At 36.2% G+C, this 26,114-nt stretch overlaps 1 protein-coding gene across 1 annotated transcript in view; it reads right to left on the bottom strand.

The window, feature by feature from the left end:
- The window catches only part of DNAJC1 (DnaJ heat shock protein family (Hsp40) member C1), a 210,995-nt gene that overhangs the window by 92,004 nt on the left and 92,877 nt on the right, over positions 1-26,114 (bottom strand). Inside the window, exon 8 of the mRNA XM_039233065.1 lies at positions 10,755-10,918. Coding sequence (XP_039088996.1) covers positions 10,755-10,918 — 164 coding nt within the window. The remainder of the gene's footprint in view (positions 1-10,754; positions 10,919-26,114) is intronic.

Below are 26,114 nucleotides of genomic sequence, written 5' to 3'. Positions count from 1 at the left end.
TTATTTCTAGGAGAGAGAGAGAGAGAGAGAGAGAGAGAGAGAGAGAGACAGTGTGAGCAAGGGAGGATCAGAGAGAGAGGGAGACACAGACTGAAACAGGCTCCAGGCTCTGAGCTGGCAGTCAGCACAGAGCCTGATGCGGGGCTCGAACCCACGAACCGCGAGATCATGACCCAAGCAAAAGTCGGACGCTTAACTGACTAAGCCACCCAGGCGCCCCACCACCAAACCAGTCTTAAAAGAAATGTTAAAGGGAATTCTTTAAGTGTAAAGAAAAGGCCATAACTAGAAGAAAGATAATTATAAAAGAAAACATTTCATAGGTAAAAGCAAACATACAGAAGAGTAGGAGATCAATCACTTATAAAGCCAGTGTTGATGTTAAAAGGCAAATGTAGTAAGAACAACTATATCTACAAAAACTATTCAGGGGATACACGAAATAAAAAGATGTAAAAGATGACATCATACACATAAAATGTGGAGGGGGTATAAAAAGTTGGTGATTTTAGAACATGTTTGAACTTAAGCCATCATCAATTTAACATACACTATGTATGAACTATATATGATACTATATTTATGAACTATATGTGATATTATATATGAACCCAATGGTAAAAAGAAATAAAAAACTAATAATGGATACACATAAAATAAAGGAAAAGAATCCAAGTATAACACTAAAGAAAACCATCAACTTACAAGAAAGAGAGCAAGAGAAGGAGGAACAGAGAGGAATTACAAAAACAATCAGAAAACAAATAACAAAATGACAATACATACTTACCAATAACTACTTTAAATGTAAATGGACTAAATATTCCAATAAGAAGACACAGGATGACTGAATGGATAATATTAATATGACTCAACTATATGTTACCTACAAGAAACTCACTTCAGACTTAAAGACACACACAGACTGAAAAATGAAGGGATGGAAAAACATTTACTATGCAAATGGAAGCAAAATAAAAGCTGGGGTAGTGCTTATATCAGACAAAATATACTTTAAAACAAAGACCACAGCAAGAGATAAAGAAGGGCACTCCATAATGATAAAGGAATTAATCCAATGAGAGGATATAATAATTGTAAATACATGCATTCTAGATAAAAGCACCTAAATACATAAAATAAATATTAGCAAACATAAAAGGAGAAACTGACAGAAATGAGGTAATAGTAAAGGACTTTAACACCCCACTTACATCAATGGATAGATCATTCAGACAGAAAATCAACAAGAAAACAGTGGCTTTGAATGACACATTAAAAAACAGATAGACCTAACATATATACAGAACATTCCATCCCCAAACAGGAGAATACACATTCTTCAAATACACATGAAACATTCTCCCCGATAGATCACGTTAAACCACAAAACAAATCTGAATAAATTTGAGAAGATGAAATCACATCAATACCTTTCTTGACCACAGCAGTATAAAACTAAAAAAACAACATACTATCAATCAGTCAATGAAGAAATCAAAGAGGAGATTAAAAAATACATGGAGGGCAAAAAATATATATGGAGGGGCACCTGGGTGGCTCAATCAGTGAAGCATCAGTTGATTTCAACTCTAGTCATTATCTCATGGTTTGTGAGATCGAGCCCTGCATTGGGCTCTGCACTGACAGCATGAAGCTTGCTTGGGAATCTCCCTTTGCCCTTCCCCTGCTTGTCCATGCTCACACGCTCTCTCTCTCAAAATAAACAAACAAACCAAGAAACAAACATTTTAAAAAATACATGGAAGGGCACCTGGGTTGCTCAGTTGGTTAAACGTCCAACTTCATCTCAGGTCATGGTCTCATAGTTTGTGAGTTTGTCTGTGCTGACAACTCAGAGCCAGAGCCTGGAGCCTGCTTCAGATTCTGTCTCCCTCTCTCTCTGCCCCTTTCCCAGAATTCATGCTGTGTGTGTGTGTCTCTCTTTCAAAAATAAACAAACATTAAAAAAAATAACAATAGGGGTACCTGGGTGGCTCAGTTGGTTAAGCATCCGGATTCAGCTCACATCATGATCTCATGGTTTGTGGGATCGAGCCCCACGTTGGGCTCTGTGCTGACAACTAGCTCAGAGCCTGGAGCCTGCTTCAGATTCTGTATCTCCCTCTCTCTCTGACCCTCCCCTCCTCACGCTCTCTCTCTCAGAAATAAAGAAAAAACACTAAAAATTTTTAAAAAATTAATAAATAAAAAATACATGGAAACAAATGAAAATGAAAACACAATGGTCCAAAATCTTTATCTTTGGGATGCAGCTAAAACACTTGTAAGGGGGGCGTTTACAACAATACCTGCCTGCCTCAAGAAATAAGAAAATCCCTTCACTCATATGTGGAATTTAAGAAACAAAACAAATGAGCAAAGGAAAAAAAAAAATAAAAAGAGACAAACCAAGAAACAGACTCTTAACTATAGAGAACAAATTGATGGTTACCAGAGGGAGGTGAGTAGGAGGATTGGGTGAAATAGGTGATGGAGATTAAAACGTACACTTATCATGATAAGCACTGAGTAAGGTATAGAATTGTTAAACCACTGTACTCTACACTTGAAACTAAAATAACACTGTATGTTAACTATACTGGAATTAAATAAAAACCGTAATAAAAAAGAAACAGGAAAAATCTCAAATAAACAGTCTAGTCTTACACCTAAAGGAAGTAGAAAAGAGCAAAAAACAAGGCTCAAAGCTAGTACAAGCAAAGACATAATAAAGACTGAAGCAGATGAATGAAATAGAAACAAAAATAACAACAACTCAACAGAAAAGCTCAATGAAACCGAAAGCTGGTTCCAAAATTTGATAAAATTTTAGCCAGACTTGTCAGAAAAAAAGAGTGGACTCAAATGAGTAAAATCAGAAATAAGGGGAGATACACTCTCAACAACAGCCAAAACATGGAAAGAGCCTAAGTGTCCATCAACAGATGAATGGATCAAGAAGATGTGGTTTATCTATACGATGGAATACTACATGGCATGAGAAAGAATGAAATCTGGCCATGTGTAGTGACATAGACGAAACTTGAGGGTGTTATGCTGAGGGAAATAAGTCAGGCAGGGAAAAGACAAATACCATATGTTTGCACATATAGGAGGATTAGGAGGAACTTAATGGAGGACCAAGGGGGAGAAGAAGGGGGGAAATAGCGGGGGATAGGGAGAGAGGCAAACCATGAGAGACTCTTGAATGCTGAGAACTGAGGACTGATGTGGGGGGGGGGGGGAGTGGGGAGATGGGCATGGAGGAGGGCACTTGTGGGGATGAGCACTGGGTGTTATATGGAAACCAACTTGACAATAAACTATTTGTAAAAAATTAATAAATAAATAAATAAAAAAGAAATAAGGGGAGATAATAATTGACAACATGGAAATACAAAGAATTATAAAGAATATTATGCAAAAATATATGCCAACAAATTGGATAACATAGAAGTGGATAAATTCCTAGAAGCATAGAATCTTCCAAAAGTGAATCATGAATAATAGAAAATTTGAACAGATGGATTACAAGCAATGAAACTGAATCAAAAAACTTCCAACAAACAAAAGTCCAGGACCAGGTGACTTCAGAGATGAATTCTAGCAAACATTTATAGGAAAGTTAATACTTATTCTTTTAAAACTTTCAAAAAACAATGGAAGAGGAAGGAAAACTTCCAAATTCAACCTATTAGGTCAGTATTATCCTGATACCAAAACCAAAGGCACTACAAAGGAAGAAAACTACAGGTCAGTATCTCTGGCAAACACAGATGCAAAATCCTCAACAAAGTATTATCACACCAAATTCAACAATACATTAAAAAAATCATTCACCACAATCAAGTGGGACAAACCCACAGTCGCCATCATACTCAATGGTAAAAAGCTGAAAGTTTTTCCTTTAAAGTCAAGAATATGACAAGGGTGTCTACTTTCACCTCATTTATTCAACATAGTCCTAGAAGTCCCAGCTGCAGCAATCAGAAAACAAAGAAATAAACGACATCCAAAGAGGTTAGTAGGAAATAAAACTCTTTGCAGATGGCATGACACTGTGTTTAAGAAAAACCCTAAAGACTCCACAAAAAACTTAGAACTGATAAATGAATCTGATAAAGTTGTAGGATACAGAGTTACTATACAGAAATCTGTTGCATTTATATATATCAATAACAAAGTAGCACAAAGAGAAATTAAGAAAACAATTCCATTTATGACACCATCAAAAGAATAAAATACCTAGGAATAAATTTAGTCAGGAGTGAAAGACTTGGACTCTGAAAAATAGAAGACATTCATGAAAGAAACTGAAGGCGACACAACTGGAAACATATACCGTGCTCATGGGGTGGAAGAATCAATATTATTAAAATGTCCATACTACCCAAAGCAATCTACAGATCCAATGCAATCTCTAGCAAAATACCAATAGCAGTTTTCACAGAACTAGAATAAAATTTTTATGGAACCACAAAAAAATCTCCAATAGCCAAAGCAATCTTGAGAAAGAAGAACAAAGCCTAAAGTATCACAATTCTGGATTTCAAACTGTACTACAAAGCTATAGTAAGCAAACAGTATGGTGCTGGCACAAAATCAGACACGAAGATTAATAGAATAGAACAGAGAACCCAGAAATAAACCCATATCCATAAGGTCAATTAATTTAGGACAAAAGATGCAAGAATATACAGTGAGGAAAAGATAGTCTCTTCAATAAATAATGCTGGGAAAACGTGACAGCTACCCATGAAAGAATAAAATTAAACCACTTTTGTATAGCAGACACGAAAATAAACTCAAAATGGATTAAAGATATAAATGTGAGAATTGAAACCAAAGAACTCCTAAAAGAAAACATAGGCAGTACTCCTGGACATTAGGCTTAGCAACATATTTATGGATATGTCTCCTTAGGCAAGGAAACAAAAAGAAAAATAAACTATTGGAACTAACCCAAAATAAAGGCTTTGCACTGCAAAGAAAACCATCAACAAAAAGGTAACTCACAGAATGTGAAGAGATATTTGTAAATTATATATCTCATAAAGGGTTATTATAAAAAATACACAAAGAACTTAGACAACTCAACACCAAAAATATATCAAACATTACAATGAAAAAACAGAGGACCTGAATAGACATTTTTCCAAAGAAGACATTTAGATGGCCGGGAGACACACAAAAAGATGCTCAACATCACTCATCATCAGGGAGACATAAATCAAAACACAATGGGATACCACCTTTTACCTGTTAGAATGGCTGGTACAAAAAAGACAAGAAATAACAAGTGTTGGTGAGGATGTGGAGAAAAGGGAATCCTTATACACTGTTGGTGGGAATGTAAATTGGTGCAGTCAATATGGAAAACAGTATGGAAGTTCCTTGAAACAATAAAAATATAAATACTATGTAATCCAGTAACTCCACTACTGGGTATTTACCCAAAGAAAATGAAAAGATTAATTTGAAAGGATACATGAACCTCTAAGTTTACTGCAGCATTATTTACAATGGCCTAGATAAGGCTAAGTATCCATCGATAGACGAATGGGTAAAGTAGATGTCACACACACACACACACACACACACACACACACACTGAAATATTATTCAACCATGAAAATGAATCAGATCTTGCCATTTGTGACAACAAGGATAGCCTTAAATGGTATTATGCTAAATGAAATAAGTCAGACAGAAAAATTCTACCTTTTGATTTTACTTCTATGTGGAATCTAAAAACCAAAACAGACAGACTCTTAAGTACAGAGAACTGGTGCTTGCTAGAAGGGAGGGGAATTGGAGGGTGGGCAAAAGAAATGAAGGAAATGAAGAGTTACGAACTTCCAGTTATAAAATAAATAAGTCACATAGTCGCATAGGGAACACAGTCAATAATATTGTAACAATGTTGTATGGTGACAGATGGTGACTTATTGTGGAAAGTAATGTATACAAATGTCAAATCAATGATGTTGTATACTTGAAACTAATATAACACTGTATGTCAGTTATACTTCAATTTTAAAAAAACACAGCAAACTTTGTGGCACTTTGACCCCAGTCCTATTCCCTAATCCACAGCTCATCACTGCCTGTGAAAAAAATAACTGATTCCTAATCACGGCAGGAGCAGAATGAGCTAATTTGCAAAGAATTATAATTATTTGTTCTAACCTGTCTGGTGGCTGCCTGGTATATCAGTTCAAAAAGCTTGTCTTTATTTTGCCTAACTCAAAACTGGCCTAATTCTAAAGCTGATTCCCTGGAGGCATTTGTTGAAAACTTTTACAGGCTGATATCTTAGCCACTGCTGATGGAGGTGACAGAAAACAGCTGGGAAAACAACAGATTAACCAAAAAGCATGGGGGAAAAGCCTGAGGAATGAGATGCTCTGACCTTCCCAGGAATCTAGAAGTCCATGTGCATGCTCAAGGCTGTGAGCATGCTCAGAAAAGACCTGAAAATAACCTAAGTTCTCACTGGCTGCTAACCTTGAGTCTCTTTGGAAACAGAAAGTAAAGAATAGCGCAGAGTTATAAACCACCTGACAATCTTTTTTTTTTTTTTTTTAATATTTTTATTTATTTCTAGGAGAGAGAGAGAGAGAGACAGCGTGAGCAGGGGAGGGTCAGAGAGAGAGGGAGACACAGACTCTGAAATAGGCTCCAGGCTCTGAGCTGGCAGTCAGCATAGAGCCCGACGCGGGGCTCAAACCCACGAACCGCGAGATCATGACCTAAGCGAAAGTCGGACGCTTAACCGACTAAGCCACCCAGGCGCCCCAGCAATCTTAAATATATACACAGAGCCCATGACAAAGACTGGAAGAATTTTGGGCTCCAGGTGTTTAAGGAAATCTCTGTCCAATTGCTAGCTGATAACTAAGCTAAGGAAACAGATTTCAGTACTTACACATGACAAAAAATACAGACTTCAGAAAATTACTTCAAAAAAAGCACTAAACAGTCAACTACAATTAGCCCAGATAACAACAAATCCTAAAAAGGACAGAGAATCTGGTTTCTAGAGTTGCCAAGTTATAATATTCATAATATCTGGTCTTCAATAACAACAACAAAAATTACAAGGCCTGCAAAGAAAAAAGATAGTATGTCCCATATAAAGGACTGTGCATGAGGAAGATCAATGTACTTTTTAGATGAAAGCTTTAAATCTGCTATTTTAGGGGCACCTGGGTGGCTCAGTACGTTGAGCATCCGACATCGGCTCAGGTCATGATCTCACGGTTTGTGGGTTCGAGCCCCGTGTCGGGCTCTGTGCTGACAGCTAGCTCAGAGCCTGGAGCCTGCTAGGATTCTGTATCTCCCTCTCTTTCTGACCCACCTTTGCTCAGGCTGCCTCTCTCTCTCAGAAATAAATAAAACATTAAAAAAATAAATCTGATATTTTAAATATGTTCAATGAACTAAGGGAAATGAAAGAACTAAAGGAAACGTTTACACAAAAACCTCTATGTGGATGTCCAGATTAGCTATGTTTATCACAGCCAAAGAGCAGAATCAACCAAATGTCTATTAGCTGATGAATGGATAAATAGTATGTAACAGATCCATACAATGGAATATTATTCAGCCATAAGGAGAAATGAAGTATCATTAAATGCTACAACATGGATGAACCTTGAAAACATTATGCAAAGCCAGATACCAAAGAGCACATATTACATGGTTCTAATTAAATGGAATGTCTACAACAGACAAATCCATAGAGGCAGAAGGCAGATTAGTGGTTATCATGAAATAAAGAGGCTGAGAACTGGAAGTAACCGCTTAACTGCTAACAGGTAGAGGGTTATTTTATTTTATTTTTTTGGGTATGATGAAAATGCTCTCGGGGCGCCTGGGTGGCTTAGTCGGTTAAGCGTCCGACTTTCGCTTAGGTCATGATGTCACGGTTCGTGGGTTCGAGCCCCGCGTCAGGCTCTGTGCTGACTGCCAGCTCAGAGCCTGGAGCCTGTTTCAGTCTGTGACTCCCTCTCTCTCTGACCCTCCCCTGCTCACGCTGTCTCTCTCTCTCTCCTAGAAATAAATAAAACGTTAAAAAAAAAAAGAAAATGCTCTCAAATTAGATACTGGTAATGGTTGCACAACACAGTGAACAGACTAAAAATCACCAATGTGTGTGCACTTTTAAAAAATGTTTATTTATTTTGAGAGAGAGAGAGAGAAGAAAAATGTGAGTGGGGGAGGGCAGAGAGAGGGGGAGAGAAAATCCCAAGCAGCCTCTGTGCTGTCATCATAAAGCCCAACTCACAAACCATGAAATCATGACCTGAGCCAAAACCAAGAGTCAGATCTTTAACCAAGTGACCCACCTCAGCACCCCAAAGTGTATGCACTTTTACCTGGTGAATTCTATGTTACGTGAAATATATCTCTAAAAATTCTATAAAAAACTGGCAACATACATCATATATAATAATGAAATGATGAAATTTTAATGAATAATTTCAGTGCTGAAATAAAGTTTCACTGATGGAAGTTTTTGAGATTGGTAATGAAATAAGGATACTTGTTGTCATGACTTCCTGTATTGTAGATCCTAATTAGCACAAAAGAAAACAATGTATAATATACAAATAAATAGCATTTAAAAAACTTAGCAAGGTTGCTGGATACAGGTTACTATAAAAAATCCATTATGTTTATATATACCAAACATAATTAGAAACTGAATTTGAAGAAACAATATCATTTACAATGTCCTCTAAAAACACTAAATACCCAGGAATAAATCTAAGAAAACAATGTGCAATACATATACACAAAAAGCTGCAATACATTATTAAATTTTTTTAAAGATGTAAACGAATGGATTTATTCATGGTTTGTAGACTCAGTGCTGTCTGGATGTGAATTCTTCCAAAACTGATCTATATATATTCAGTATAATCCCAATTGAGCATTTCAGCTGAATAATTTGTTGAAAATGACAAAGTACTTTAAAATGTATATGAAAATATAAAGTGGCAATCTTATAGGAGGAAAACAGAGCTAGAAAAATTATTGTACCAGGTACCTACTATAAAGCTACAGTAATTAATACTGTATGGTATTGGCACAGGATGGACAAGTAGATTCACAGAACAAAGTAGAAAGCCTGAACAGACCTGCACAGTTATGAACACTTGTTTTATGATAAAGATGGTATTTGTAGAGTTCTAGGAAACAATATTTTCATTAATTGAGTCAACTGGCTTGGAAACTTTTGAAAAAAAATTACACTTAAACATTACTTCATCCCAAACACAAAAATAAATTCCAGGAGATTATTGGTCTAAATGTGAAAAACAAAACATTACAGTGTGTAGAAGAATTCAGTAATTAATCTTTAGGACTTCAAGGTGGGAAAAGATTTCTTAAACACAACACGGAAAACACCAAATAAGGGACAGTAAAGGAAAACCACAGTGATTAAAATTAGTAACTATGGTCATCAAAAGAAACCATTAAGAGAGTAAAAGGGCAAGCCAGAGTGGAATAAAATATGTGTGAAAGACTTGTGTATGAATTATATAAAGAACTCTTTATGAATCAGTATGAGAATGCATAGGTAACCCCCCAAAAGAGACTTGAAAAGATACTTCGCATAGGAGAATATCAGTGTCCAATAAACATAAGAAAAGGTATTCATTCAATCTTATTGATCAAAGACTATGCAAATTAAACCACATTAGATACCACTATATACCTACCCGAATGGTTAAAATATAAAAGACTTGACCAAGTGTTGCAAGAATGTAGAGTAACTGGAATGTTTATATTCTGCTGCTGAAGTATGAATTGATGAAAATATTTACAAAAACTGTTTAGAAGTTGAGCTATGACCCTGCAACTTAACTACAAAATAGAAATTTACATACATGCATACTACAAGTATGATAAGGTTCACAGGAAAATGATTTACTGTAGCCCAAGGCTGGAAAAACAAAAATTTTCAACAAAATAAATTCTGCTGTATTTCTAAATGGACTACTACAGAGTAATGAAAATGAGCCACCTAGTGCTACGCACAATATGGACAAATCTTACAAACATAATACCGAATGGAGGAAAGCAGATGCAAAAGAGTACACATGGAATGCATTATGGACTGAAGGTTTGTGCTCCCCCAAAATCATGTGTTGAAATCCTAATCCCCAATGTGATGATATTAGGACGTGGGGCCCTTGGGAGATGATCAGGTCATGAGGGTGGAGCCCTCATGAATGGGATTAGTGCCCTTATAAAGGAGACCCCAGAGAGCTCTCTCACCTCTTCTACCATGTGAGGACACAGCGAGAAGACTGCTGTCTATGAATTAGGAAGAGGGCCCTCACCAGACACCGAATCTGCCGGCGTCTTGACCTTGGACTTCCCAGTCTTCAGAACTGTGAGAAATAAATGTTTGTGTTTAAGCCACCCAGTCTATTATACTTTGTTACAGCAGCCTGAATGGACTAAAACAGGATGATTCCATTTAGAAACTTCAAACAACAGGTTAAACTAATCTATGATGGTAGAAGTCAGGACAGTTTTATCTTGTGGAGGAAAAGGAAGGTAGAGACCAGGAAGAAGATTGAGGGAGGCTCTGGACAATGGCAATGTTCTCTATCCTCATCTTGGCAACAGTTAACTTGGTCCAAATCGTGATAGCTCACTGAGCTGCATATCTATATTTTATGTACTTTTCTGTATTTTACTCAATTAAGAGAAATGTTTTAAAGTTTATTTACCTGTTTTTTGTGTGTTTTGTTTCTGTTTTCCAGCCAATCATCCATTTGTTCCTCAATTTCTTCTATAGAAGTTCCATGATCATAAGATTGAATATATGCACTTTCTAAAGGCGTATATACAGGAAATTCAGGTTTTGGTTTTTTTACTTTAACTTTCTTCTGTTCTAAAAATGTTTAAGAGAATCAATTATTGAGATTTGTTAAAACAAAAAAGAATTTTTGACATTTTATTCATAGACTGTATCTTGAAAAAAACATATTGTTCTTTCATCAAAATAGAACTATATACAATGGAATATAATTCAGTCATAAAAAAGGAATGTAATCTTGCCATTCACAACAATATGGCTGGACCTCAAGGGCATTATGGTACATGAAATAAGTCAGAGAGAGAAAGACAAATACCTGTGATCTCTCTTATATGGGGAAGCGTAACAAAACAAAAACAAAACCCTCAATAAACCCCACTCACAGATACAGAGGAGAGGTCACTGGTTGCGAAAGGTGGGTATGGGGAATGGGAGAAATGGGTAAAGGGGGTCAAAAAAGATTACAACTGCTTTGCTGTAAATAGCTCGCTGTTTTAATGTGCATTAGCTACTGAATTGTTTTTAAATAAAACTCAGAAATGCTAATGATGAAATGATGATCATGATATAACCACCATAACAATTTGTATATACCTTCAGTTTTCAAAGTACTTTTCATGAAACATTTCATACTGACATAATGAAAAGAGCCTGGTTATTAGTGTTTTAATCCTATCTTTACCACCTAACAGTGACATAATACTGGATAAGTAATGCTGTTAGAACAAGTGTCTATTTTCTCATTTATAAAAGAGAACTAAATCTGATCTTTTAAAGTTGATATGCAGAAAATTATATAACCCTAACATACTACTTGGTACAAACATTGCTTTTTAATAAATAGTATATATATTCATCTTTTCAATATTTTAACAAAGGCAAAATCTAATCTGGTGGCATCAGAGATAATTATCAATAGATGGCTAATCAACTGGCCTCTTCAAATCCCATTTTGATTAGAGTCAATAACGAGAAGAAACTCCATTCTTAATTGCTATAGTCAAATTCTTTATAACCATATCTTCACCACTGTGTGTGCATATGTTTGCATATTCCATAATGCTGATGGTAAAATTCATATGATATTTGCATAGAAATAGATAAATTCCTAGAAGAGAACAGAGAATCCCTAAACATTTCGATTTAGTGGGAAAAGGATTTAATAAATGATGCAGGCACAACTTAATATCCATTTGAAAGGAAACTAGATATAATCTTATCCAATACATAAAAGTAACTTCCAGTTAGATAAGAGACTTGACTTTAAAACCCAAACAATAAACATCTTGCAAAAAGAAATCTAAAAAATTACATGTAATATTTAAAGGATGAGGAAATTTTAACTAAGACGGAAAACCTAGATGCTATGAAAAATATAAAGAATAAGAGAGAGAGAATATATTTGCAAAGAATATCTACAATTAAAAAATTTTTTTAATGTTTTATTTATTTCTAAGAGAGAGAGAGTGTGAACAAGGGAGGGTCAGAGATAGAGGGAGACATAGAATCTGAAACAGGCTTCAGGCTCTGAACTAGCTGTCAGCACAGAGCCCAACGCAGGGCTCAAATCCACGAACTGAGAGATCATGACCTGAGCTGAACGAAGTCTCGGATGCTTAACCGACTGAGCCACCCAGACGTCCCAAGAATATCTACAATTTAGAGTACAAACAGAAGATTGATGTATAGAATAATCAGAGATATTATAAATTGACATGAGGATAAGCACAGAAAAAAATGGACAATGTTTCAGAACATATCCAAATGGCCAAGAAACAAGAAAAAAAACTTCTAAAAGGTTAAAGAACTGCAGGTTGAAGTAATAACAAAATATGGTTTTATACCTATCATATGGACAGAAATGTAAAAATCTAATAAAAGGTACTGCTGGCAGGGAAAGGGCCATCTCTACATTAGTGGTAGAAATGTGGATTATTATATTACAGCCTTTTTGAAAAGTGATCTAAGAGAATTGATTAAAATTAAAAAAAACAAAAAACCTTTTCTCCAGCAATCCTCTCAAAAACAAAAGCATTAAAATTTAACTGTATAGAAGTATATGGGTATATATGTCTATGTGTCTGTTAGCATAGATACAAAACTGGTAACATAGTAGATGCACATAATAGAAAATGAGTGAAGAGTTGTTGGTGATGCATCTATACTAAGGAATATTAAGTTACCATAAAAAGAAGTAGAGCTATACCAGTTGACGTATAGGGATTTTCATGAGTTGGAATAATAAAGCAAGATATAGAAAAGCATTTAAGATTCTCTATTTGCAAAGCCAAATAATGCCTCTATGCTTGCAGATATATTCTCATCTAAATATATTTAAATATTATTATAAGACTATGGAGAAAAATATGGATGAATACCTACAAGGTATGTAGAGGATACAGATAAAAATAAGACGAAGAGAAGAGACAATAAAGGAAAAAAGAAGGAACATATCAGTAAGAAAATAAATAGTACATGTGAATATATATTTATGTATTTTTACCAAGTTGTAGATATCAATAAAAAACAAAATTTGAAGATTATATAACATAAGTTTAGCTGGAAGTACAATTTAAAAAAATTTTTTTTAACGTTTTTATTTATTTCTGAGAGAGAGAGAGAGAGAGAGACAGTGCGAGCAGGGGAGGGTCAGAGAGAGAGGGAGATACAGAATCTGAAGCAGACTCCAGGCTCTGAGCAGGCTGTCAGCACAGAGCCCTAGGCGGGGCTCGAACCCACGAACCATGAGATCATGACCTGAGCCGAAGTTGGTCGCTTAACTGACTGAGCCACCCAGGCGCCCCTGGAAGTACAATTTTTAAAACCAACAAACCCACAACTTATAAATATTTACTAATTTTTTGCTACTTTAATAATACAGGGCTGACTATAGCATCTAACATTTTGCACTTGGCAAAACCTTTCATATATTAAAAAAAAAAAAAAAAAAACCAAACAGGTGTTTTCAAAACATGCCTAAGGGGGAAGAAACCTATTCGATAACTACCTTCATCTTTCCTCCAAATTTCTAATTTCAGTAAACTGTATAATTAGTATGGCCTCAGCTATCACGAATTTTGGGGTTGTGATCATATCCCTGTTTATAGTTTATCCAAGAAAAACAAATCTAAGATCTTTTAGCAGCATGATGAATTTCATAGGGAAGTAGTTAAATAAAAAAAAAACAGTATTTTTGCTGGAAATGTAAGTCCTATTAAAGTTTTGTAAGTTATGAGCTTCAAGTTAAGACAGATCGATTTTTAATGACAAGCCTGACAAAAGACTAGCTAACCAAGAACAGACCAAATATTGTTAAAATGTCTATAACCACCCAAGGCAATCTACACATTCAATGCAGTGCCCATCAAAACACCACCAGCATCCCTCACAGAGCTAGAAGAAACAATCCTAAAATGTGTATGGAACCAGAAAGATGCCAAACAGCCAAAGTACGGTTGAAAAAGAGAAGTAAAGTGGGAGGCGTCATAATTCCAGACTTCAAGCTATATCACAAAGCTATAATCATCAAGATGGTATGGTACTGGCAAAAAAAATAGACACATACATCAATGGAACAGAACAGAGAATCCCGAAATGGACCCACAACTGTATGGTCAACTTATCTCTGACAAAGCAGGGAAGATTATCGAATGGGAAAAAGACAGTCTCTTCAACAAATGGTTTTGGGTAAAGTGGACAGCAACATGGAGAATGCAACTTTTGTTATGCCATACACAAAAATAAATTCAAAATGGATTAAACATCTAAATGTAAGACAGAAAACCATCAAAATCCTACAGGAGAACACAGGAAGCAACCTCTTTGGCCTTGGCTGTGGCAACTTAATAGACACATCCCTGGAGACAAAGGAAACAAAAGCAAAACTGAACTACTGGGACTTCATCAAGATAAAAAGCTTCTGCACAGGGGCGCCTGGGTGGCTCAGCTGGTTAAGTGTCCGACTTCGGCTGAGGTCATGATCTTATGGCTCATGAGTTCAAGCCCCGCATTGGGCTCTGTGCTGACAGCTCAGAGCCTGGAGCCTGCTTTGAATATTGTGTTTCCCTCTCTCTCTGCCACCCCCNTGTGATATTAAAGAAGCAAAAAAAAAAAAAAAAAAAAAGCTTCTGCACAGTGAAGGAAACAATCAGCAAAACTAAAAGGCAACCTACAGGATGGTAGAAGATATTTGCAAATGACATAACAGATAAAGGGCTAGTATCCAAAATCTATAAAGAACTTATCAAACTCAACACCCACAAAATAAAAAATCCAGTTAAAAAGTGGGCAGAAGACACAAATGGACATTTTTCCAAAAGACACACAAATGGCTAAGAGACACATGAAAAAATGCTCAACATCACTCATCATCAGGGAAATACAAATTAAAACCACAATGAGAGACTACCTTACACCTGTCAGAATGGCTAAAATTAACAACTCAGGCAAAAACAGATGTTGGTGAGGTTGTTTTCCACAGAAAAAGATGTTTTCCTCAGAAAAAGGGGGAACTGTTCCTCTTACACTGTTGGTGGGAATGCAAACTGGTGCAGCAACTCTGGAAAACAATGTGGAGGTTCTTCAGAAAGTTAAAGATAGAGCTACCCTACCACCAGCAATTGCACTACTAGGGATTTACCCAAAGGACAACAAAATACTGATTCGAAGGGATATATGCACCCTGATGTATATTTATAGTAGGATTATCAACAAGAGCCAAATTATGGAAAGAGCCTAAATGTCCATCGGCTGATGAATGGATAAAGATGATGTGGTATACATATACAACAGAATATTATTCAGACATCAAAAAGAATGAAATCTTGACTTTTGCAACAACATGGATGGAATCAAAGTGTATCATGTTAAGCAAAATAAGTCAGTCAGAAAAAGACAAATACCATATGATTTTAGTCATATGTGGAATTTAAGAAACAAAACAGATGAACATGGAAGAAGGGAAGGAAAAATAAGATAAAAACAGAGAGGGAGGCAAACCATAACAATAGAGAACAAACTGAGGGTTGTTGGAGAGGAGGTGGGTGAGGGGATGGGCTACGTGCATGACGGACATTAAGGAGGGCACTGGGTATTATATGTAAGTGATGATTTACTAAGTTCTACTTCTGAAACCAATACTATATTATATGTTATCTAACTTAAATAAAATCTTGGCAGAAAAAAGAAAAGATCAATATGTCACATGACACTCACCTAGTGAATGAAGAGAAATGGTTTCCTCTCAAAAGAAAAATTTATGGGGCTCCTGGGTCACTCAGTCAGTTGAGCGTCCGTCCGACTTGGGCTCAGGTCATGATCTTATGGTTCGTGGGTTTGAGCCCCGCGTCAGGCTCTGTGCTGACAGCCAGCTCAGAGCCTGGAGCCTGTTTCAGATTCTGTGTCTCCCTCTCTCTCTGACCCTCCCCTGCTCACTCTGTCTCTCTCTCTCTCTCAGGAATAAATAAAACATTTTTTAAAAATTTAAAAAGAAAGAAAGAAAAGGAAAATTTACACAGTATGATTTTAAAAAGAAGGAAAAATGAGCCAAATACCATCTTAAGGGAGTCCTTCTGTTTAATAACCCTATTCAACAAAATAATGAAGAGTTTGGGTCTTCACTGGAACAAAAACTAAAATACTCCGGCATAAGTAGCCTATCTTGTCATATATTTGGAAACTTATACTAAACAATTCAACTAGTGGGCCAGCTACTTAGACCAAATACTTCCTGTCACACATTGCAAAAGTATTTATTATGCTAAGACACGTTTGCTGAATAGTAATTTGGGGTCCTTGACCATTAACCTGAGGATACTTGTTAGGTCCTGATTAAGACTTGTACCTCAATGGTATTGAAAACAGTAGAACAGAGTTTAAATTGAGCAAAGTCATAAAATTTTAACTTGTTACCTTCTTTTTCTAGCAGGTGATTAGAATTTCTCTTTGGAAATGCCCAGACAATAGTGCAGCAGATATTAGTGAAACATAACTTGGAAAAGGAAAGAAGTTTATTTTGCTTATTTAATTAAAATTTTTATTTTCTATAGAGAGTGCACAAGTGGGGGAGAAGAGCAGAAGGGAGAATCTTAAGCAGGCTCCACACTTGGTGCGGAGCCCGATGCAAGGCTTGATCCCCCTACCCTGGGGTCATGACATGAGCTGAAATCAAGAGCTGAATCAAATCCCTTCACTTCTGCCTGCTTTTTCCAATGAAGTTCCCATTCCTTTGACCTACTGAGATCCAAACCCTCCCCCTTCTCTCTTACATCCTGTATGAAGTCTGGTAGGAAATCTTGTCTCTAACATAAAGAGTTCCATTTCTTCACTTTTATCACCCGGGTCCAAGCCATCACCATTTCTTGTCTGGATTACTAAAAGAGCTCCCAACTGGTCTCTTTGTTTCAAGTCCTTGTTTCAGGTTGTTCTTCGCCTCACAGTCAGACTTCTTAGAACACGTGTCAAACTCATGTCACTCCTCTGCACAACCTTCCTAGGATCTCCCATTTCACTAAGAGTAAAAGCCAGGTTCTTAGAGTATAAGGCTCTATGTGATTTATGCCTTTCATCTGTTTCCTCTACCTAAAACCCACTGCCTCATCTGCCTTGCTTACTCCCTAACCTCCTGCAGGTCTTTGATCAAATGTCCCTTTATTATTGAGGCCTTCCTTGGCCACCTTATTTAAATCGCAGCAGACCTCCCACATCCACGTGTACACACATGTTCTCCCTGTCCCTCTTCCTTGTTATTTTTTATCTCAGCCATTTATCACTACTCATCTTATTGATGCTTTCTACATGGGCAAAACTTCTTCTCTGTTTTGATCACTACTGAATTCCCAAATGTCTGGGACAATGTCTGGTGCTAAGTAAATAGAGTGAGTGAGTGAGTGAGTGAGTGAGTGAGTGAGTGAGTGAGTGAATGAATGAATGAAAAAGCTCTCATTGTGGACAGATCTGGGATTAAAACTCAGCTTCTGCAATTAACTAGCTCTTTTTCTAATGGTCCTTTACTGTTTTATAAAATGGGAATAATGGTAATATTGCATCTCATGAGTTGTCACTGGGAAATAAATGAGATTAACACACATAAAATGATTAGGATGACACCTGGAGTATAAGAACTTGTAAAGAACTATGCAAAAAGAGAACATCCTCATGATTTAAAATTTACTATCCTAGGGGTGCTCATGCCCGACTCTTGATTTCAGCTCAGGTCATGGTCTCACAGACCGTGAGTTCAAGCCCTGCATTGGGCTCTGTGCTGTCAGCACGGAGCCTGCTTGGGATTCTCTGCCCCTCGCCCATTTGTTACCTAGCTCTCTCTCAAAGAAAATAAAACTAAACTTAAAAAAAATTACTATCCTAATATACAAAGAGGGGAGTTCTGGAGAAAGGAAGAATTCCTAAAATGCATATGTGGGCCAGGAGAGACAACAAAAGGAAAAGATCAAGAGAAGCCACAAATTAATACATAATTTTCTAAGAACTTTATTTCACCTTCTAATAAAAAATTGCCCTGTGAACAGGAAACTTTGAAGGGAGGAGTCATATCATTCACTCATTCACTCACATTTCATTCAAATTTGTGAATTTAGTATAAGCCAAGAATATTGTAAATGAAGAATAGAGTACTGTGGGAACAGTTCCAGTTAAAAGGGGTTACATTAACTAGAAATCTAACTACTATATTTTACCTTATACTGCTTAAACACCTTTATATTTTCAGGCTTTTGAGATGGTGACTTAAAAAAAAAAAGTCCCTGATACTGTAATAGAAAATTAGTAATTTAAGTGACAGGTGAATCTAATATAAAAGTATCAAAAAACTAACCAGATAGCATAACCAGAGTACTATATGAGGCCAAATTAGGAAACCAGGTGTTGTTTTTCAAACTATTTTTCATAAAAGGGGAAGAAGTCATAGACTCCTAACGAAGTATGTCACATTACTCGGCCTCTCTCAAGTTATTTTGAATGAAGTACTGCTTGAAGAAAACACATAAGCTAGAATCCACCTCATCAGTACTAATTTTGTCTTCTTGAAGAGAATCAGTTATAAAGAAACAAATGTAGTTGTTTATATTTATGTCTAGAGTGTTGTATCACAATTCCAAGTGTTTGATGTTTTTTAAAGAAGCATTTAAAAAATCACACAAAGAGGCGCCTGGGTGGCTCTGTCGGTTAAGCATCCAACCCTTGATTTTGACTCAGGTCATGATCTCACGGTTTGTTAGATGGAGCCCTGCGTCAGGCTCTGTGCTATCAGCACGGAGTCTGCTTGGCATTCTCTCTCTCCCTCTCTCTGCCTCTTCCCTGCTTGTTCTCTCTTGTCTCTCTCTCTCTCTCTCTTAAAATAAATAAACATTTTAAAAAAATCACTTAAAAAAGGTAATTCAAAACTTCCACTTCTAAAAAAATGGAGTAAAAGCACTTTTCCTTACTCTTCCCCCTAAGCAAACTGAAAAACCCTAAATGTTACATACAAAACAAATATAGGAAGACTGATTTTTAAAGAGAAGACAGGCCAGCTAGGTACGGCAGGGACATGATGAACACCAAGGTGGTGAGTACCCTGGGTTTTCTTGCACAGTAAGATAAGCTTACATAAACCGATTTACTTCAAGCAAACAAGAGACAGAATTGTGGCCATTGCTTCTCCTTGCCAGCAGAGGCTAATGGGAAGCCTAGACTTCTGTCACTGTGAGGCTGTAATAAGGTACCCCATCTCCCTACCAGGGTGATATGGGAGAAAACTGTGTAAGAAGCCAGACTTTCATTCCTGCTGAAAGGTGATGAGAATCCCCTTCCTCCTGTAAAGTCAGTGGCAGGGGTAGGGGTAGCCTGGACTTCCATATCTACCTGGAGGTAATGAGGCATCCCTTCCCATCCCTGCCAGGGTGGCTTCAGAGAAAGCCTAGAGGAGAGTTAGGGCTTTCACATCTGCCCAGCAGTAAAGGGATCAACCCTCCACAACGTCAGCAAAGGCTGGGTGGGGAGCTGTAAGTAGGCCTTCTTGCCTATCCCAGGAAGGGGATATTAGTTGAGTGTTATTAGTAGCAGTCTACTGGTAAGCGCGGACACCCACACCTGCCCACCCCAGGAAGATCCACAACCACCCTCTCCTGCAGCTATAAAACAGGCCACAGACTTCCACCCCTACCTGAGTATAACAGGGCAGCAACTCTCCCCTCCCTCACCTCAGCTACAGCATAGTCAGAGAACAACAGGGAAGGTAGTATACTTAAACAAGATTCTGAGAACTGTTAGCCAAAATGTCCACATTAAAAAAAAAAAATTCTGTCAACATACCAAGAACCAAGAATATCTCAATTTGAATGAAAAAGATCATCAACAAGATGAAAAAGACATCCAAAGTATGTGACTGGGATTTTAGAGAAGCCATATAAAAATGGCTTGACATGTAATAATGAACATTCTCAAAACAAATGAAGAAATAAAAAGTCAACAGCAAAGACCCAGAAGACCTACAGAACAACCAAGTGGAAATATCAGACCGGAAAATATGCTAATTAAAATTAAAAATGTAATGATTGAGAACTCAGGAGAAAAACGGAACAGAGAAAGTAATCAGTCAACTTGAAGACAGAATATTAGAAATTGCCTAATCTGAAAAACAGAGAAAATAAACAAAAAAATAAATAAAAAGAACAGAGGCTTGGGGACTTTTGGGAATATAACAACATTAAACAACAGCAGAATGTACATTCTTTTTAAATGCCCATGGGATATATACTGAGCTAGACCATATCCTGGGCCATAAAACACATCTCAACAAATTTAAGTGAATTGAGATCATACAGAATGGGTTTTCTGACAAAAATGTAATCAAAACTAAAAATCAATAACAGAAAAATAACAGGAAAATTTCCAAACAGTTGGAAACTAAATAACATCCCTAAAACAATCCAGGTATCAACGAAGTCTCAAGGAAAAAAAATACTGAACTGAATCGAATGAAAACATAATGTATCAAAATAGGTAGGACACAGACAAAACAGTGCTGAGAGGGGAATTTAAAGGACTAAAAGTTTACATTAGATAAGATGAAAAGCCTCAAGACCATAATCTAAGCTTCCACATCAAAAACAAACAAAATCAAAACAAGTTCAAGTAAGCAGATGGAAGAAAATAAAAGAACAGAAATAAATGAAATAGAAAACAAAAGCAATAGATAAAAATCAATGAAACAAAGAATTAGTTCTTTGAAAAGATCAATACAATCGACAAATATCTGGCAAAACTGACAAAGAAAAAAATTGACCAATAGTAACACTGAAACAGGAGAAATCACTACAGGACATGCAGACATCAAAAGGATAGTCAATTAGTTTTAAGAACAACAGTGCACACATAAATTTGACAATTTAGGTGGAATTGACCAATTGTTTGGAAAGTACAAACCCCCCACAGATATACAAAATAGATATTTGAACAGCCCTGTAATTACAAAAGAGATTTAACTTGTAATTTAAAAACTCCCAAAACAGACCAGTCTTAAATGGTCTCACCAGAGAATTCTGGTGAGAATGCTTGCAGTATTAACACCAATTAAACACAGTCTCTTTCTGAAAATAGAAGACAGAATGCTTCCCAATTCCTTAGATGTTAGTACTACTCTGATACCAAAATCCTACAAAGACAGGACAAAAAGAGAAAACTATAGACCAAAATCTCTCATACAGATGCAAAAATCTTTAGCAAAATATTAGCAAATAGAATTTGGCAATATATGAAAAGAATTATGTACTACGATTACATGGTATTTACTGCAGGGATGCAAATCTAGCTCAAAATTCAAAATTCAATCAGTATAATACACCAAACTAACAACTAAAGAAATAACACATGATCATGTTAAATGATACAAAAAATTAACAAAATTCAACCTCTAGTCATGATAAAAAACACTGTGAAAACTTGGAATAGAGGGAGACTTCCTCAACTTCATAGAGAGTATCTAACAAAAACCCCCTACAGTTTACATAATTAATGGTAAAACACTAAATGCCTGCCACCCAAGGTTGGAGATAAAGGAAAGATGTTCTCTCACACCACTCTTGCTCAATGTAATTCTGAAAGTTCTAGTTAGCAAAGTAAGAAATGAAAAGGTAATAAAATGCATATAGATTGAAAAGGAAGAAATGAAACTATCCCTACTGACATATGGGATATGCTCCATATGACTCCACATGACATGATTGTCTACACAGAAAATTCAAGGAATCTACATAAAAACTCCTATAATTAATTAACAAGTAAATCTAGCAAGGTTGCAAGATACATAACTATATATAACTATTAAATGCATTTCAAGGCATGTGGGTGGCTTAGTCGGTTAAGTCTCAGACTTTTGGTTTTGGGTCAGGTCATGATCTCACAGTTTATGAGATTGAGACCTGTTTTGGGCTCTGTGCTGACAGCATGGAGCCTGCTTGGGATTCTCTCTCCCTTCCCGTGTGTGCTCTCTCTTGCTCCCTCTCAAAAATAAATAAACTCAAAAAATTTTTTAAAAATCAACTGCATTTCTTTACTTACAGTGAATACATGGCAATTGAAATTAAAAACTCAATACCATGTATAATCACTCAAAAAGAAAAACATTTAGATATAAATCTAACAAGAATTTATATGCTAAAAACTACAAAACACTTAAGAAATCAAAGAAGATATAAATAGCTAGAGATTAAAGGACTCCAGATAGTAAATATCCAATTCTCTCTAAATTGATATACAAGTTTGACATAATTCCTATCAAAATTTCAGCAAGATTTTTTGCAGATATATACATGATTATTATAAATTTATATATAAAGACAAAGGAACTAGATTGGCTAAAACGTTTTGAAAAAGGATAAGAAAGTGGGAAGAATCACTCTAGTTGACTTAAAAAAAAAAAATAGAGGGGCGCCTGGGTGGCTCAGTTAGATGCGCTTCTGACTCCTGATTTTCGCTCAGGTCATGATTGCAGGATCATGGGGTCAAATCCAGGCTCTGAGCTGAGCCTAGAGCCTGCTTAAGATTCTGTCTCTCTCTGTCTCTCTCTGTCTCTCCGTCCCTCCCCTCCCCTCTGCCCTTCTCCCACTCGTGCACTTGCATGCACACACCCCCAAAAATTAAATTAAAATTTAAAAATAGTGCTAGAAAAATTGGCCATCCAGAAGCAAAAAAGTAAAACTTTTAACCTAAAGCTTACCAAAAATTAACTCAAAATCAATCACAGATTTAAATGTAAAACATAAAATTAAAAAAAATTTATAGGTATAGAAGCTATTGGCATGAACTGCAAAAAAAAAAAATTTATAGGAAACATGAGATAAAATATCTAGAATAGGGCTTGAAGAGTTTTTAAAAATAACATAGAAAGCATAATCCATAAAAAAATCCATAAAAATTAATGCAACAATAAACTGGACCTCATCAGAGTTAAAAATTTGCCCTGTGAATAACAATTAAGAAGATGAAAGACAAGCTACAGATTGGAAGAAAATATCTGTAAACCACCTATCTGAAAATGAATTATATATAGATTACATAAAGGAGTCTCAAACTCAATGGGAAAAAAAAATCCAATTAGAAAATAGGCCAAAGGCATGAAGAAAGAATTTACTGTAGAGGACGTGCAGACGGCAAATAAGCATACGAATGTGTCAGCATTGCTGGTCAAGGAAATGCAAACTAAGACCCTGATGAGATATCTCTACAAACTTATTAGAATAGCTAAAATTTTAAAAAGTGAGAATACCAAATGCTGGTAAAAAGTACAGAGAGATTAGATCTCTCATATATTACTGGTAGGAAGGTAAAAGGTGTACAAGCACTCTGGAAAATAATTTGGCAGTTTCTTTAAATTCTAAATATAAATCTATCCTATTACCCAGCAATTGCACTTCTGGGCATGCATCCCAGATAAAAACCAGGTTCACCCAAAAACGTGTATCTAATTATTCACAGTAGCCTTATTTGTAACAGTCAAAAACCAAAAGCAACCAAAATGTCCTACAACTGGTGAACAGTTCAACCAAGCCCGGAATAAACAGGGACAAGCTACTCATACATAGAACAACTTTGACGGATCTCAAGAGTATGTATTATAAAAAAGACAATCTCAAAAGGTCAAATACTATATGACTCTTGAAATCACATTCTCTAAACCATATAGTCAAAATAACAAAGCTGGAGAGAGAAAAAATAGATTAGTAGTTGCCAGGTATTAGGGATAATGGGGAACAGGAGGAGATGGGTGTGATCATAAAGGCGTAGTGGCTGATTGGGATGGTGGTTACATAAACACATGCATGTGATATAATGACAGAGAACGACACACACACTTCATATCAAGGTCAAGTTCCCAGTTTTTAGGAGGGTACATGAAAACTTCTTTATACTAATTTTGCAACTTCCTATAAATCTATGATGATTTCAAAGTAAAAAGTTAAATAAAAAAGCAATAATTCAACAAACGAAAACTAGATACACAAAATAACGAAGTTGGACCCCTACCCACTATGAAATGAAGTCTGAATGAATCAAAGACCTAAATTTAAGACCTTAAACTATAAAACCCTGAAGAAAATATAGGGCAAAAGCTGTAAGACACTGGATTTGGCAATGATTGCTTTGATATGACAACAAAGACACAGACAAAAGAAAAAATAGACAAATGAGACTTCATGAAAAAATTGTGTGCATCAAAAGACAATGTTAACTGAGTAAAAAGGCAACGCACAAAATGGGAGAATATATTTGTAAGTCATATATCTGATAAGGGATAACTGCCAGAAAATATAGAGAACTCCTAAAACTTAACAAAAAACAATCCAATTCAAACTTGGTATTGAATGAATATTTCTTTAAAGAAACACCCACCAGGATGGTTACAATTAAAAAACAAAAACAAAAACGAACCCAAAAAACCGGAACAGTGGTGTTGGCAAAGATGTGGCAAAATTGGAACCATTGTGCACTGTCGGTCGGAATAGAAAATGGTATAGCTGCTATGGAAAACAATATGTTTTCCTGAAACCAGGGACTCAAAGAATTATTTGTATACCCACGTTCAGAGAAGAATTATTCACAACAGCTAAAAAGTGAAATCAACCCGGGGTGCCTGGGTGGCTTAGTTGGTTGAGCGTCCGACTTTCGCTTAGGTCATGATCTCACGGTTCGTGGGTTCGAGCCCCGCTTCGGGCTCTGTGCTGACTGCCAGCTCAGAGCCTGAAGCCTGTTTCAGTCTGTGACCCCCTCTCTCTCTGACCCTCCCCTGCTCATGCTGTCTCTCTCTCTGTCTCCTAGAAATAAATAAAAACATTTAAAAAAAAAAAAAAGTGAAATCAACCCAAGTAACCACTGACAGAAATTTGAAAGGATAAGCAAAACGTGGCATACACCTACAATAGTATATTATTTATTCAGCCTTAAAAAGGAAGGAAATTTCTGACACATGCCACAACATGGATAAACCTTGAGGACATTATGCTCAGTGAAACGAGCCGGTCACAAAAGAAAATACTGTAGGATCAGACTTACACGAGATACTTAGAAGAGTGAAAATCATAGAAACAGAACGTAGAATGGTGCTTGTCAGGGACTGTGGGGAGGTAAGAATAGGGAGTTACTGTTTAAAGGGTGCAGAGTTTCAGTTTCACACGATGAAAAGAGCTATGGGAGATGATGGGGTGACGGCTGCACAACATTATGAATATACTTAATGCCACCGAACTATACACTTAAAAATTGCTAAGATGGTAGATTTTGTTATGTGTGTTTTATCACAATAAAAAATATTGGGAAAAAAAGAAACAATATAGTGCTTTTCTTTGTAGCAATCATGAAGAAAGGGGGAAAAAATCCTAATATTAGATGACTAGGTACTTGTGGCTTGGGATGAAATTTCCAGGGTCAGCACCATACATGGGACCATATTTCATTATGTACGGAAATAAATACTCTTAAATAAATAAGCTGTGTTGATCACTCAAAAAGCAGTTTCATTGATTACAAAGATCTTCTTGTCAAAAATGTTACTCAAAGGTTTCAATAAATTCTTTTAAGAAGTATGAAGCAGGAAAGAACAATACAATAAGTACTTCATTAACCCATTTGACAAATACTTCCTGCGTTACCTATCATATATCTGGCATGGTTCTAGGTTCTGGGGTAGAGCTATAAACAAGACAAACAAAAATACCTTCCTGCATGAAGCTTATAAACAGACACATCATTTTATAAAAAGCATAATATTAAGAAGTAT

Source organism: Hyaena hyaena, unplaced genomic scaffold (assembly GCF_003009895.1).
Source record: "Hyaena hyaena isolate Hyena2069 unplaced genomic scaffold, ASM300989v1 scaffold_72, whole genome shotgun sequence".
In the NCBI taxonomy this organism is placed as follows: Eukaryota; Metazoa; Chordata; class Mammalia; order Carnivora; family Hyaenidae; genus Hyaena; species Hyaena hyaena.
This window is presented reverse-complemented; position numbering and strand designations above follow the sequence as displayed.